Source organism: Pan paniscus, chromosome 19 (assembly GCF_029289425.2).
Source record: "Pan paniscus chromosome 19, NHGRI_mPanPan1-v2.0_pri, whole genome shotgun sequence".
NCBI classification, from domain to species: Eukaryota; Metazoa; Chordata; class Mammalia; order Primates; family Hominidae; genus Pan; species Pan paniscus.
In genome coordinates, this window is record NC_073268.2 from 91,048,059 (window position 1) to 91,064,709 (window position 16,651).

General features: G+C 48.3%; 1 protein-coding gene across 2 annotated transcripts; it reads left to right on the forward strand.

Moving 5' to 3' along the window:
- The first annotated feature begins 1,282 nt into the window (after window positions 1-1,282).
- On the forward strand, window positions 1,283-12,300 carry MRPL58 (mitochondrial ribosomal protein L58). 2 transcript variants are annotated; one of them, XM_014342226.5, is made up of 6 exons: window positions 1,283-1,959; window positions 6,184-6,220; window positions 10,743-10,802; window positions 11,352-11,434; window positions 11,527-11,696; window positions 11,965-12,118. In XM_014342226.5, the coding sequence occupies exons 1-6, from the start codon at window positions 1,774-1,776 to the stop codon at window positions 12,116-12,118; spliced, it is 690 nt and encodes a 229-aa protein (XP_014197712.3). In that variant the 5' UTR covers window positions 1,283-1,773. The 2 variants fall into 2 exon arrangements, with proteins under 2 accessions (XP_014197712.3, XP_003813363.3); XM_003813315.7 differs by having other exon boundaries at window positions 1,313-1,959; window positions 11,960-12,300.
- The last annotated feature ends 4,351 nt before the right edge of the window (window positions 12,301-16,651 follow it).

Here is a 16,651-nt window from a genome sequence, read left to right on the forward strand (position 1 = left end):
ACCAAGGAGGAGAAAGGGAAGACTGGCCTCAGCCTTTAGTGCCCATCTTTTTGGGAGAACAGGTGGCCCCTTTCTGGCCTTTCTTCCAGGGCCCCCATTCTGGATAGTTCACGGCAGCAGCAGGTAAGAGGAGCTTGCCAGCTGCTCCTCTCTCCACCCCAGGGCAGCTTGCCTCATTCTCTCCTCTACCCACCTCCTCTCCCAGAATCCAGGCCACCAGATGGCCCAAGCAGGCTGTGTTTATTTGGGGCCATGGAAACCTGCAGCTTCCTTTTCCTATTGCCTTGGGTCAGGTGCAGAGCTGGAGCCCAGCCTCAGAGCAATGATGTCATGGAAAGGTTCTGACTTTATTACTCATAACCCCTTAGCCCCCGACCTGAGTGAATGCCTGGTTTTGCTCCCCTGAGCAGCTTATTCCAGTTGCCATAGAGATGCATCTATTCCCTTTGAGGTCTTGGGACTAAGTCAAACAGGGCGGGACCCAGGAGACTCTCCTCCCAACCCGAGATAGAGCCCGAGATATGTCAATTGTCACCCCTTTCTAGTCTGAGCTTATAAAGCCAGTGCTTAGAAAGTGGTTTATTCCTTCTTAAAGATTTGCTGTAGCCATAATGCGGAGATGGTAAAAGCTTGGTGTGATGACAATCTCCTGTTTCAATCAGCCAGCATCCCCGGGGGCACATTTTTCTAGATAATTATGCTTGTTCCTAAAAATAGAACTCTTCATTAAGAAACAATCACTAGCATTACTAATAATTATGAACATTTATTTAGCTTTGTTTCCATTTACCACATAGCCTCTCAACACAGTAACTTAACTAAGGTTTAGCTGTTTTCAAACACTGCTTGCTCTACTGTGAACCTTTTTCAGAATTGGAACTTGTCTGTAGTTCATCCCTTACCAGCGCTATGAAAGGGTTCTAGTTAGCCGGCAGTTCTCTGAATTCTCTCCCTACCTCCCGAGGGACCCCCTCTCTCCTGGCTGGAAGAAAGCATCATCTTGCTCCATAAAGCTGAAGGGCGGGGGACGATGTTCCAGGTTTTGCAAACATTTCTTTCGGTGGCCTGCCTTCTCCTCCCATCTGGTATTTGTCCTGCAGAGCTGCTGGGTATAAGCCAGTACACACACGTGCTCAGCGGGGAATTTGCTCATAGGCTGCCTTGTAAAAAGAGCCTGGCGTTCCTAAAACTCAGCACTACCAGAACCCAACTTTCAAAAATACATTCCTACAGAATTCATTTTATCAGTACTCATGGGGTGCCCACGATGTGCCATGTTCTGGGTGCTGGGGATATAGCATTGAGCCGGTGCCCTCCTGGAGCTCACATTCCGGCTAGGAGACAGCAATTAGACAATTAGGACTGAGTGATTTTTGTAAAGGAAGAGAAAAAAGATAAATTAGAGCAGAGTAAAGGGGCTGGGAAGCGCGGGGCGGGAGATGCCCCAGGCTGGCCGGGCAGGCCTCGCTGCTGTTTGAATTGGGCAGTGGGCGGTCCAGGCGGAGGGCACGGACTCTGAAAGCAGAGAAGTGGTGTTTCTGGGGGACACAAGATCGGGGCACTCTTCCGGTAGCAGCTCGCTCTCTGGCCACCGTCTTCCCCAGCCAACCAGGCCTCCCGGAGGCGGCCGGCCAGAAAGCATCGGCGGGACCCCAGCTTGCCGCCTCCCCTCGGCGGGACCTAGAAACTGCGCGGAACCAAAGCTTGAGGGCGGCTCGAGTTTGCGGACCGCGGGGAGGAAGCGCCAGCCGGAAGCAGTCGCAAGACCTGAGCATGGCGGCCACCAGGTGCCTGCGCTGGGGCCTGAGCCGAGCCGGAGTCTGGCTGCTCCCACCGCCCGCACGGTGCCCACGCCGGGCGCTGCACAAGCAGAAGGACGGCACTGAGTTCAAGAGCATCTACAGCCTGGACAAGCTCTACCCCGAATCTCAGGGCTCGGACACCGCCTGGAGGGTCCCGGTGAGCCGGGAAGGACTGGACGGAAGGGGCGTTTTGTCAGGCTGCTGGGTGACGTTAGGAACCCCAGGCCCATTGGCCGGATGTGGAGTTACGTCGGGGGGCTACGTGATGGTCGCCGCGGGAGGGGGCTGGCTGTCCGCGCTAACCTGGCCGGGAGTGGGGTGCTCGCTGTAGCGCGAGATGTGCAGGAGCCCGGAAGGCCGGCTGGGTATGCTTCTTTCGAGGCTGCCAGCTTTTCTACGTTCGTGTCCTTGGCCCTCAAGACCAAATTCCAGTCCCAAGGGGAAATATGGGCATTCTGGCCCTCCAAGGCGGACAATAAAGGCAAGAGGCTGCCAAGTTGTTTGCTACCCTTTGGGACGTTACAGTGTCCATTGTCTCTAGTAACCCCAGGACGCGCGAATAAAACAGCTTCTCGATCGTTCCTTCAGGATGCATTTATTTAGCCCGCTGTGTGCAGGCATTGAATCAAGCCCCGGAGCAAGAGATATAAGACCCCCCCAAACCCATTGAGCTTCCACTTACAGGACTGGAAAAGAATATCCATTCATTTGTTCATTAATTCACTCACTCACTCAACAAAAGCTGTGCTAGGCTAGGGGATGGAGTAGCAAACAAAATGGAAATTCTAAAGCTTGTGGAGCTTATGTTCTAGTGGAGGGAGACAAGCAGTAAGTAAATGACTAATATAGAATGTGTGAGGTAGTACTTTGCAGAAGATAAAGCCAAGAAGGAAGAAGTAGTGCCAGAGGTAGGAAGTAGGGTTGCAATTTTAAGTAAGATTGTCTAGGAACGCTGTCAATGAGGTGACATTTGAATAACGACCTGGAAGAAGCCAGACAGCAAGTCATGAGAATAGGGGGCAGATGAGCATCCTAGGCAGAGGGAAGAGAAAGTGCAATAACCTGAAGGCAGTAGCAATCCCCAGGTGTGGCTCAGCAGGGGTCAGGAGAGAAAGCCAAAGAGAGGGATGGCTGGGGAAAGGCCTGTTACTAGGACTTAATGGCCTCCAGCCTTTCCTCTGAACGCAAGGGAGACCCATTGGAGAGCTTGAAGCAGAGTGGAATTATCTTAGTTTTACAAGGATCACTCAGAGAGCCTTACAGAGAACAGATAGAGGATGCCAAGATCAGGGAGACAAGTAAGGAGATTGCAATATAGGGCAAGAGATGATAAGCAGGGTGGAAGCAGTAGGAGTCATGAGAATTGGTCAGATCCTAGACATATTTTGGAAAGAAAGCCTGCAAGATTTGCTAATTGATTGGATGTGAGAAGTGAGAATAGAAGAGGAATTGAAGTCTGGGGCCTTTTTTTTTTTTTTTTTTTTTTTTTTTTTTTGAGACGGAGTCTCACTCTGTCGCCCAGGCTGGAGTGCAGTGACGCAATCTCTGTTCACTGCAAGCTCCGCCTCCCGGGTTCACGCCATTCTCCTGCCTCAGTCTCCTGAGTAGCTGGGACTACAGGCGCCCACCACTACAACCGGCTAATTTTTTTTTTTTTTTTTTTTAGTAGAGAGGGGGTTTCACCGTATTAGCCAGGTTGGTCTTGATCGCGGGCGTGAGCCACCGCGCCAGGCCTTTTTTTTTTTTTTTTTTTTTTTTGAGACAGGGTCTTACTCTGTCATCCAGGCTGGAGTGCAGTGGCGTGATCTCAGCTCACTGCAACCTCCGCCTCCTGGGTTCAAGTGATTCTTGTGCCTCAGCCTCCCGAGTAGCTGGGATTACAGGCATGCACCACCATGCCCGGCTCATATTTTTGCATTTTTAGTAGAGACAGGGTTTTCACCATGTTGGCCAGGCTAGTCTCAAACTCCTGACCTCAAATGATCTGCTCGCCTCAGCCTCCCAAAGTGCTGGGATTACAGGCGTGAGCCACCATGCCCAGCCAAGTCTGGGGCCTTGAGCAGTGAAAGGATTGAGTTGCTATTAACTGAGATGAGAGAGTGGCAATAGCATTCATTTGTTTGTTCATTCATTCAATAAAATGTTTATTATATATCTACTGTGTCTACTACTACTTGAGTCTAGCATATACAGCCATGATAAACAAAATACAGGATCTCTCTCCTTCATGGAGCTTAATTCTAATGGAAGGAGCAGACAGTAAACAAATAGGGAAAATATCAGGTAGTGAGAAGTAGTGTAATGAATAGGCCAGGGTGCTGCAACAAAGTGCTGAGGCTACCTCAGATTATTAGTAAGGGAAGTCCTCTGAGGCAGCTTAAGGTTTGAGTCCATTAGACATCTGAGAAGAGACGTTGAGTAGCAGTTGGGTATATGGGTGTGGAGTTGAGAAGAAAGGTTTGAGTTTGAGCCAGAAAGTTGGATGTCAAAAACAGGCTATTTTCTGGCCAGGCGCAGTGGCTCATGCCTATAATCCCAGCACTTTGAGAGGCCAAGGGTAGATCACTTGAGGTCAGGAGTTCGAGACCAGCCTGGCCAACATGGCGAAACCCCGTCTCTACTAAAAATACAAAAATTAGTCGGGCGTGGTGGCACACGCCTGTAGTCCCAGCTACTCAGGAGGCTGAGGCAGGAGAATCGCTTGAACCCAGGAGGCAGAGGTTGCAGTCAGCCGAGATTGCACCACTGCACTCCAACCTGGGCGACAACCTTAAGACTCCGTCTCAAAACAAAAACAAAAAACAGGCTCTTTTCATCAGCATAGATGAAGTATTCTAGAGAAAGAAAGAGGAGAGAGAGAGAAGTATTTCAAGGGCATGTCAGTGTTTAAAAGTTGCAAAGAGCTAGCAAAGGAGAGTGAGAAAGAGTCCTAGGAAGGTAAGAGGAAAATTTCAGAAGGAACAGAAGGAACATGCTTCAGGAAGGAGGGTGTGGCCCATGATCTTCAGTGCTGCAGACAGGTGGAGTAGGATAAGGGTTTCACCCCCAAATAATTCTTTTTCTTTTTCTTTTTTCTTTTTTTCCGAGACAGTCTCGTTCTGTCACCCAGGCTGGAGTGCAGTGTCCCAGGCAGGAGTGCAGTGTCCTGATCTCAGCTCACTGCAACCTCCATCTCCTGGGTTCAAGCAATCCTGCCTCAGCCTCCCCCAGTAGCTAGGATTACAGGTGTGTGCCACCATGCCTAGCTAATTTTGTATTTTTAGTAGAGGGGAGGTTTCACCATGTTGGCCAGGCTGGTCTCCAACTCCTGACTTGAAGTGATCCACCCGTCTCGGCCTCCCAAAGTGCTGGGATTACAGGCGTGAGCCACTGCACCCGGCCAACTCCCAAATAATTCTAAGATAAAAGAAATGAAGACAGGCTGGGTGTGGTGGCTCACGCCTGTAATCTTAGCACTTTGGGAGGCCAAGGCGGGCAGCTCTCTTGAGGTCAGGAGCTCGAAACCAGTCTGGCCAACATGGTGAAACCCCATCTCTACTAAAAATACAAAAAAAAAAAAAAAAAAAAAATAGCTAGGCATGGTGGCATGCGCCTGTAATCCCAGCTACTCAGGAGGCTGAGGCAGGAGAATCACTTGAACCCAAGAGGCGGAGGTTGCAGTGAGCTGAGATCGCACTATTGTACTCCAGCCTGGGCTACAGAGCGAGACTCCATCTCAAAAAAAAAAAAATGAAGGCAGTCAGGGGGAGTGCACCTGAGGATACTGATGCTTTGAGCCTGGAGGGCCAGAAAAGCCTCAGAGTGGGTGGCATTTGCACTGGGCCTTGTGGATACAAAGATTTAAGGCTGAAGGGCGTTGCTGCTTGAGGAACAGCAACAGAGAGAGAGACATGGAGGTGAGAAGTCCTGGAGTGAGTAGTTAGTTTGACAGAAACCCTCAGGGTGCAATTATAGTCACTGTCCAAGGTGGACTGCCTTGTGTGGGAGTCTCCTGTGGCCCCGGAAAGAACAGGGTGGCCCACCAGGCTTGTTGCTCCAGGTTGACAGAGGGTGTTGCTTTTGGAGGTTCCCTGATGCATGTGCACTGTGGCTCCCCCTCCCGCTGGAGCCAGGCCTCTGATGGTGCCTGACACTAGCTAAGGCTAGAGCAGGGAAGGCTGGAGACATCAGATCCATTTTCGTAGAGGAGTGTTTCTGAGGTGGTACCTCTGGAGTCTGAGGGTGCTTTTTCTGTCATCGTGATATCATTTTGCAGGGGACCTGAAAATACTAATGTACAATGTTTGTGTTGTGGCTTTACATCATTTCTTTGTTGCCTTGAACCAGTTAGGAGTCACCCAGCAGGTAATATTTATTTGACACTGTGTACATTACATTACAGGATGGTGCAAAGCAAGCCGACAGTGACATCCCTCTAGGTAAGTAATTTTGTTTTCTGAAAAATCAGTTGGCTGCGTGGTGGCATGTGCCTGTAATCCCAGTTACTTGGGAGGCTGAGGCAGGAGAATCGCTTGAACCCAGGAGGTGGAGGTTGCAGTGGGCCGAGTTTGTGCCATTGCACTCCAGCCTGGGCAACGAGAGCAAAACTCTATCTGGAAAAAATTAAAAATTTAAAAAAAAAAAATCATGCCTGTTGGCCGGGCATGGTGTCTCATACCTGTAATCCCAACAATATGGGAGGCCAAGGTGGGTAGATCACTTGAGGCCAGGAGTTTGAGACCAGCATGGCCAACATGGTGAAACCCCATCTCTACTAAAAATACAAAAATTAGGCCAGGCGCAGTGGCTCACGCCTATAATTCCAACACTTTGGGAGGCCAAGGCAGCTGGATCATCTGAGGTCAGGAGTTCAAGACTAGCCTGGCCAACATGGCAAAGCCCCATCTCTACTAAAAATACAAAATTAGCCGGGTGTGGTGGCGAGGGCCTATAATCCCAGCTACTCGGGAGGCTGAGGCAGAAGAATTGCTTGAACCCAGAAGGCAGAGGTTGCAGTGAGCTGAGATCCTGCCATTGCACTCCAGCCTGGGCAACAGAGTAAGACTCTGTCTCAAAAATAAATAAATAAAAATACAAAAATTAGCCGGGTGTGGTGGTGGGCGCCTGTGATCCCAGCTACTCGGGAGGCTGAGGCACAAGAATCACTTGAGCCTGGGAAGCGGAGGTTGTGGTGAGTTGAGATTGCACCACTGCACTCCAGCCTGGGCGACACAGCGAGACTCTGTCTCAGACGAAAAAAAAAAAAATCAGTCATTTCTCTCATCCCTCACACGTTCCTTCCAGATCTCTCCAGCCCAATTAAAGTAAAGAGACTATCTCGGGTGTACAGAAGTAGAATCTTTGCAGCATTATTTAGAATAGCAAATAAATGATGGTGTGGCCAGTCGCATTGTACTGTGCCATGTGCCACGTGAGTGTAGAGCTCTTAACATTCTCATGACGTGGAGCACTCTTTACAATAGATGAATTGAAAGAGGAAGACACAGGAGAGTTTATAAGCTACCATTTGTTTTTTACATATCTATATCTCTGAAATATCTTTTTTTTTTTTTTTTTTTTTGAGATGGAGTCTCGCTCTGTCGCCCAGGCTGGAGTGCAGTGGCCCGATCTCAGCTCACTGCAAGTTCCGCCTCCCAGGTTCACACCATTCTCCTGCCTCAGCCTCCCGAGTAGCTGGGACTACAGGTTCCCACCACCATGCCCGGCTAATTTTTTGTATTTTTTAGTACAGACGGGGTTTCACCATGTTAGCCAGGATGGTCTCGATCTCCTGACCTCATGATCTGCACACCTCAGCCTCCCAAAGTGCTGGGATTACAGGTGTGAGCCACCGTGCCCAGCCTGAAATATCTATTTCTGAATATCTGTATCAATATATCTCTATCTATATTTATATCCCTATCTGTGTAGAGAGATATCTATATCTGAAAGGAACACCCTGGATACAGTGACTGCCTGAAGGAATAGAGAGATAAGACAAACTTGGTGGCTGAGAGACAAGAGTGAGAGACATTTCCATGTAAATAAACCATTTGCATAACTGTAAAATTTTTTACCTGTCAAGCATAAGGAAGGCCTAACAGTTACAGCCTGTAAAGAAACAATGAGCCTTTTTTAGATTCGGAGAGTGTATGACTTCCATAGACAGTGTGAGGAAGAGCAGCCAAAGGTGCTGGCTCCCTGTGGCCCTTGCTCAAGATGACTCTGAAACAGAGGCCAGATGACCACAACCCAAGGGACAGGACACCCTGTGGCTGAGGAGCAAATACCATGCTGCAGTGAAGCAGTTTTGTAGCTTGAAGCTGTGCCCGCCTGTAGTCTCAGCTACTTGAGAGGCTGAGGTGGAAGGATCCCTTGAGCCCGGGATGTTCGCTTCAGCCTGGGATGTTGAGGCTGCAGTGAGCCGTCATTGTGCCACTGGACTCCAGCTTGGGTGCCAGAGTGAGACGCTGTCTCAAAAAAAAAAATGAAGCTGTGCCCTAAGGGGTGCATGTGTGTAGGGGAGGAGGCAGAAGGCCTCCTATCTCATCAGAACTGGAGGCGAAGAGAAGTGTCTTGTGACAGCCTCCTAGGGGGAGACAGGCAGGCAAGTGGGCAGTAGCTCGGTAGTAGCTCCTCACCAGCCTCCCACACTCATGGATCCCGAAGCGTTCCATTCCTATGAAGACTTTGGTCAGCTGCAGCTCAAGCTTTGCCCATGTGCAAGGTTGCCAGCAATCACCATGGCAGAACTGTTCCCCTGCAGTGGCACGTGTGCCTGTTACCTAGTCAGAAAGTGGATGGAATTCGGTTTTCCCACAGGAGGAAATCCTCTTAAAAGCAGTCCCAAGATGAGTCACTACTGCTCCCTGGGGCCAGCTCTCTGCCACCGCGGTGATGAGTCACCACTGCTCCCTGGGGCCAGCTCTGCCACCGCGGTGATGAGTCACCACTGCTCCCTGGGACCAGCTCTGCCACCGCGGTGCCACAGTTCCTTGCCACCCAAACTTCTTGCAGTTTTTGAAATTTTCCCAATATAATGCCTTCCCTACATTCCTCAGACCCAACAAGACTGCTTTTCATTAATTATAAAAAGGGAAGGATTAAACCTCATTTTACAGATTAAAAACAAAAATTAGACCCAGAAAAACAGTGAGACTTTGCCAAGATCATGGTCACTTCGTGATTGAGCCAGTGTTTGAAGCTAGAGCTCCCAGCTCCTCATATATCCAACAGATGTTTTAACACTAACTGTGAGCTAGGCCCAAGGAACACCTATGAACACACCATGAATTAGACACAGTCCTGCCCTCTTGGAGCTTATAGTCTGTTGAGAGTCCACATCCACCACATCTTGGATGAAACTAACTCTGTCCCTTAGTTTGAACTTTTGAAATAATCCTTGCTTTAAAACAGAAAACAAGCAGCAAAAAGTGAGGGCAGCAGATACAGGTGGAATGTACAGGAGTAGAAGCAGACAGCCAAGTCCTGATTTTACTTTCTTTTTTTTTTAGATGGAGTCTCACACTGTTGCCCTGGCTGGAGTGCAATGGCATGATCTCAGCTCACTGCAACCTCTGCCTCCCGGGTTCACGCCATTCTCCTGCCTCAGCCTCCCAAGTAGCTGGGACTACAGGCGCCCGCCACCACGCCCAGCTAATTTTTGGTATTTTTAGTAGAGACGGGGTTTCACCGTGTTAGCCAGGATGGTCTCCATCTCCTGATCTCGTGATCCGCCTGCCTCGGCCTCCCAAAGTGCTGGGATTACAGGCGTGAGCCACCGTGCCCGGCCCTGATTTTACTTTCTTTGCTGTCTGTGTGACTTTGAGAAAGTTACTTGCTCTAATTTCAGTTTTGACATCTGTGAATAATCTCCAGCTTCACTGATCTGAATGTTACATTTATATATATAGTTGGCCCTCTGTATCTGTGAGTTCCACATCCATGGAATCAACCAACTGTGGATCAAATATATTTGAAAAAGAGGCTGGGCACAGTGGCTCACACCTGTAACCCCAACACTTTGGGAGAATTACTTTAGACCAGAAGTTTGAGACCAGCCTGGGCAACATAACAAGACCCCATAACTACAAAAAAATTTTTTTAAAAAATATTCAGCAGGGTATGGTGGTACATGCCTGTAGTCCTAGCTACTTGGGAGGCTGAGGCAGGAGGATCACTTGAGCTCAGGAGTTTGAGGCTGCAGTGAGCTATGATCGCAGCAGTGAGCTTTGATTGCATCACTGCACTCCATCCTGGGTGACAGAGTGAGACTCTGTCTGAAAAAAAAAAAAATTTTGAAAAAGAACAAAAAGGATGGTTGCAGCTTGTGGAGAATTTTTTTCTTCTCATGATTCCCTAAACAATACAGTATAACAACTATTTACATAGTGTTTATACTGTTTATATTGTATTAGGTGTTATAAGTGATCTAGAGATGGTTGTAAGTATGCAGGAGGATGTGTGCAGGTTATTTACAAATACACCATTTTATATCAGGGACTGTGCATTCACAGATTTTGGTATCCACAGGAGTCCTAGAGCCAATCCCCCACAGCTACTGAGGGATGACTATATATAAAAGTCATTGATTGGGAGGCCGAGGCGGGTGGATCACGAGGTCAGGAGTTTGAGACCAGCCTGACCAACATAGTGAAACCCCGTCTCTACTAAAAATACAAAAATTAGCCGGGTGTGGTGGCACACGCCTGTAATCTCAGCTACTCAGGAGGCTGAGGCAGGAGAATTGCTTGAATCTGGGAGGCGGAGGTTGCAGTGAGCCGAGATTGCGCCATAGCACTCCAGCCTGGGCGACAAAGCGAGACTCTGTCTCAAAAAAAAAAAAAGTCATTGAAGGAGAAAGATATATAATAGCGATAGCTGTGTTGATAGTTAATTAGCAGTATGCACATTTGCCATGAGGTAATCAGTTTTGCGTGTGTACTTTCTTCTGTTTTACAGATCGCTTGACAATATCTTATTGTCGGAGTAGTGGTCCTGGGGGGCAGAACGTGAACAAAGGTACGGGGTGCCTTGTTGCTTTCTTTTGCTTTAAAATGTAGCTGGGAGATGGGCTTGAGGAGCTCTGTGTTTGTGTTCATATGGAATAAAGGGATTTTTCAGCAGAAGCTTTAATACTGCCAGCTTATAATAATCCTCTTTATTCTTTTGAATGTGGTCTGATTCTCAGACATTCAGCTGTGGGTTGCTAGGACTAGGATCGGCTTGTGAGTCTAAACAAAGAGAAATCACAGTGTGAGGTGGCAGCCAGCTCCAAGAACAGGTTTCTTTCATTCTGGTGCAACCCATTCCCTCCATTTTTTTTTTTTTTTTTGAACCCAGTAAAACTGTAAGAGAAGCACTGGGTGCTTAGTTACTGGAAGTCTATTTTTGCCCAAAAGTGCCTCACTGTCTTTGCAGGCTTGTTCATAGCCAACTTGGACATAGGCTACAATGTACATGGTTAGGTGTCTGGCCTCCCTTTGTTTCAGAATGGTCACTGGTCACCCAGGGGTTGATCCTTCCTGGAAGTCTCAGGCACCCATGCTCCCTTCTCCCTTTCCTCCACAGTGAATTCCAAGGCGGAAGTCAGGTTCCATTTGGCAACTGCCGAGTGGATCGCGGAGCCCGTGCGGCAGAAGATAGCCATCATGGTAACCACCATCCCTTTCTTTCCCTAGAAATCCCTCAGTGGCTTTTAAACCTTTACTCTGTAGGACTCCAGTTTTTCATTTGTTCTCTGCAGCATAAAAACAAGATCAACAGGTTAGGAGAGTTGATCCTCACCTCTGAGAGCAGCCGCTATCAGTTCCGGAATCTGGCAGATTGCCTGCAGAAAATTCGAGACATGATCACTGAGGCCAGCCAGACACCGAAGGAGCCAACAAAAGAAGATGTTAAACTTCATAGAATCAGGTACCAGGAAATGCCCTAAGATGCTATAAACTGATTTGTGTGGATGAGAGTCTACACAGGTAAGGAAGGGGCAGGGGAGAGTCCAAGGCCGGCCTTGGGAGAAACTCTAGGAAGAGGAGAGGATGCTGACCTGGGACCGAGGCCTGCGGGCTAGTGCCTGCTGGTGTAACTGCTCGGCTTCCCATTGAGCTCCCAACTCCTCTCACCACTTTGAAAAGCACTGATTGGGCATCTGGGCCTAATTGCAGTCTTTTTGTTTTCAGGATAGAAAACATGAATCGGGAAAGGCTGAGACAAAAGAGAATTCATTCTGCTGTAAAGACAAGCAGGAGGGTCGACATGGACTGAAATCACCCTCTGCAGCTGGGAGGGCTCTTCTGGGCGTGCGGGCAGCTGCAGCTGAGAGGACTTTCACACCATAAGGAGATTTCTGTTTTTCTTTTTGGCTGTTAATGCTTGTCTATAACATTGGAGCCATCACGAGAATGTTCATTTGGAATGAAGGCTGCAGGCACTGGTTGCAGAAGTCTTTATAGGCAGTCACCATGTTGTCAAACCTTAATAATGCATCGAATGTATTAGCCACAATAAAATTCAAAACTCATTAGGTTTCCCTTCTCATTCAGAATGCTTCAGAAAACAATTCCTACCTTTTCTCTCAGTTAAATCAGCCGCACAGTTATCGACACAGCACTGGGGAACAGGAAAGGGTTCTGGTGTCTGCTGTGAAAGAACACACAGGCCAGGCGTGGTGCCTCACGCCTGTAATCCAAACACTTTGGAAGCCAAGGCAGGAGGATCACACGAGGTCAGGAGGTCAAAACCAGCCTGAGCAGCATAGCAAGATCTCATCTCTACAAGAACTACAAAAATTAGCCAGGTGTGGTGATACATGTCCATAGTCCCAGCAACTTGGGAGGCTGAGGCAGGAGGATCACTTGAGCCCCCAGGAGTTCAAGGTTGCAGTGAACCATAATCGCACCACTGCAGCCTGAGCGACAGAGCAAGACCGTGTCTCAAAAAAAAAAAAAAAAACCACCGGGCGTGGTGGCTCACACCTGTAATCCCAGCACTTTGGGAGGCTGAGGTGACCAGCCTGGCCAACGTGGTGAAACCCTGTCTCTACTAAAATAGGTGGTGGGCACCTGTAATCCCAGCTACTCGGGCCGAGGCAGGAGAATTGCTTGAACCCAGGAAGGTGAGGTTGCAGTGAGCCAAAATCACACCACTGCACTCCAGCCTGGGCGACAGAGCCAGACTCCGTCTCAAAAACAAAACAAAAAGAAACTACACACACAACCAGGTAGGAGGGCTGAGACAGGTAAGTGGGCATTTGAGCCGAGCTATGGAAAAGGCATGGGACTTTCATCAGTAGACGGGAGGCGGACATGCCATTTGAAGGGAACAATGAACACAGGAGACAAAAGAGGCTGAGGTGGAGGGGGTGACAAAGAAGGCAAAGGCACTGAATGGTGGATTTGTGCAGGGTGATCCACCATTGCAGCAGGAGGTGAACCCAGAGAGAGGCCGGCTTGATGTGGAGAGCCTTGAATTCAAGTTAAGGAGTTTAGGTTTTTTTATTTTTGAGACAGAGTCTCACTCTGTCACCCAGGCTGGAGTGCAATAGCGTGATCTTGGCTCACTGCAACCTCCTTCGCCCAGGTTAAAGCGATTCTCCTGCCTCAGCCTCCCCAGTAGCTGGGGTTACAGGTGCACGCCACCATGCACAGCTAATTTTTGTATGTTTGTAGAGATGGGGTTTCACCATGTTGGCTGGGCTGCTCTTGAACTCCTGACCTCAGGTGATCCGCCCACTTCGGCCTCCCAAAGTGCTGGTATCACAGGCGTGAGCCACTGCACCCGGCAAAGGGGTTTAGGTTTTAAGAGACGTGGGTAACAGAAAGCTGTTGGGAGAAAAGCTGAGCGTTGGGAGAAAAGCTGAGTGTTGGGAGAGAAGCTGAGGCAGGGCTTGCATGTCTGTTAGACTTGCTGGCTCCTTGCTTCTAGCACTCCCATTCTCTCAAGCAGCCATATGTTTCTCCTTCACTTGATACACTTTCTTTTCAACCCCCACATCCTCACCACCTGTTTCTTTGAGCACCAATAAATACCGTGGGCTCCCAGAGCTGGGGGTCTTCACAGCCTCAACACTGGCGATGGCCCCCTGGTGCTACTTTCTCTCTCAAACTGTCTTTTTCTAATTCCTTTGACTCCGCCAGACTTTGTTGCCCCCATGACCTGGTGTTGGGTCTGATCACCCCAACATTCCTGGCTGCCCAACGTGGGGTGACAAAGACCCTGGTGAAGGAACGCTAGAGCGTGTGAAAGCGGAGAACGCATCGTCAAAGGACACCCAAAGGCGTCTAAAAGAAGCTCGGCAGGAAAGCTGAGCGCTCGGAAGAACCAGGGTAACAATGGGATAAAGTGAAAGCAGACATTCTGCTTATTTAAATTTATTTATTTATTTATTTATTTATTTATTTATTTATTTTGAGATGGAGTCTTGCTCTGTCGCCCAGGCTGGAGTGCAGCAGCACGATCTCGGCTCACTGCAAGCTCTGCCTCCCAGGTTCAGGCCATTCTTCTGCCTCAGCCTCCTGAGTAGCTGGGACTACAGGCACCCGCCACCGCGCCCAGCTAATTTTTTGTATTTTTTTTTTAGTAGAGACGAGGTTTCACCGTGTTAGCCAGGACGGTCTCGATCTCCTGACCTCGTGATCCGCCCGCCTCGGCCTCCCAAAGTGCTGGGATTACAGGTGTGAGCCACCGCGCCCGGCCTTATTTAAATTTCTTAAGGCATTTATTACGAAGAGGGGGAGTGAAAGTTAGTACTCAGAATTTGTTATCACTCTTTAGTACAGTAAAGCAGTTTTGCCCATGGCTTCCGGAACAAGCGACTATGGAGTTGGATGAATGGGAGAGAATCGGCAGAGATTTTAAAAAGGCGTATAAAGAGGGAGCAGATATTCCAGTTTCTGTTTGGTCATGTGGGCGCTAATAAAGGCAGCTCTTGAGCCATTTCAAACAGATGATGAGGCAGATTGAGATGAGGAAGAGGAGGATGAGTGTAAAAAACTAACTTCAGATTCTGAGTGTGAGGAGCAGCTACCAGAGGAGATTAAAGGAAAACTTAAAAAAGTACGTTTTACTAGCCCGTCGGCGCCCCCTGCTAAATTAAGTGAATGGCCACCTCCTCTCTCTCCTCTTAATGGGTGAGAAGATGAATTAGCTGAAAAACTTACTACTCCTATAGTTACAATATTAAAACCTGGAGCAATTGGTGATGCTATAGAAAATTCTATTCATAAAGCTAGAGCCGAGGGAGACCTTGAAGCATGGCAATTTCCTGTTACTATCATCCAGCAGAGAAGACAATACAGTTAACTGGCCACTTTTCCTTTTAAGTTACTAAAGGAATTTAAGCAAGCCATTAGTCAATACGGACCGAACTCTCCTTTTGTGCAAACTCTATTTAAAAATATGGCTCTTGATAATAGATTAATACCATGTGGCTGGGATACTTTGACAAAAATCTGTTCTCACCCTATCTCAGTATTTGCAGTTTAAAACCTAGTGGGCTGATGAAGCTCAAACTCAGGCAAGGGAAAACATACAAGCACAGCCACCTGTGCCTGTTTCCTTTGAACAGTTAATGGGAGTTGGCCCTAACTGGGGTCGATTAGAGAAATCAAGCAGTAATGGAGGATGCTGCCATTGTTCAGCTGCGCTTTGTGTGCTTACGGGCATAGGAAAGGATAAATGTTACAGGCGAAAAATATCCTTCTGTCAGTTCTATCCGTCAAGGACCTAAAGAACCATATATTGATTTTATTGCTCGGCTCCAAGAGGCTGTGTATAAAGCCATTACTGATAAAACGGCTCAGGATGTTGTAATACAGCTTCCTGCATAAGAAAATGCTAATGCAGAGTGTTAAACTGCTATTAGACCCCTGAGAGGGACGGCTCATTTAGCTAAATATATTAAGGATTGCGATGGCATTGGAGGTAACTTACATAAGGCAACTCTTTTAGCTCAGGCTATGGCTGGATTAAGAGTAGGAAAGAATATACCCCATTTCTCAGGCCCTTGCTTTAATTGTGGTCAATTTGGACACCCAAGAAAGGAATGTAGAAAAGGAAATCAAAAGGCAAACATTACTACCATCAGTCAACAGAAAAGTCCCGGTATATGTCTCCAGTGTAAGAAAGGCAAACACTGGGCAAGTCAGTGTCATTCTAAATTTAACAAGGATAGACAACCTCTTTCAGGAAACGGGAAGAGCGGCCCGCCTCGAGCCCCTCAACAAACCAAGGCACAGCCAGTGCCCTTACAAACGTGCAACAATTGTCCCCCACTTCAGCAGGCAGTGCTGCCATAGACCTCTACAGCACAATTCCCATCTCCTTAGGAGAGGTGAAGCCGACTGGGCTTCTGGGTCGGGTGGGGACTTGGGTAACTTTTCTGTCTAGCTAACGATTGTAAACACATCAATCAGCACTCTGTGTCTAGCTAAAGGTTTGTAAACGCACCAATCAGCACTGTGTAAAAACGGACCAATCAGCAGGATGTGGGTGGGGCCAAATAAGGGAATAAAAGCTGGCCACCCAAGCCAGCAGTGGCAATCCGCTGGGGTGCCCTTTCATGCTGTGGAAGCTTTGTTCTTTTGCTCTTCACAATAAATTTTGCTGCTGCTCCCTCTGGGTCTGCACTACCTTTATGAGCTGTAACACTCACTGTGAGGGTCTGTGGCTTCATTCCTGAAGTCAGCAAGACCACGAACCCATCAGGAGGAACCAACAACTCCGGACGTGCCACCTTTAAGAGCTGTAACACTGTGAAGTTCTGTGGCTTCACTCCTGAAGTCAAGCGAGACCACAAACCCACCAGAAAGAAGAAACTCCGGACACATCTGAACATCTGAAGGAACAAACTCCAGACACACCATCTTTAAGAG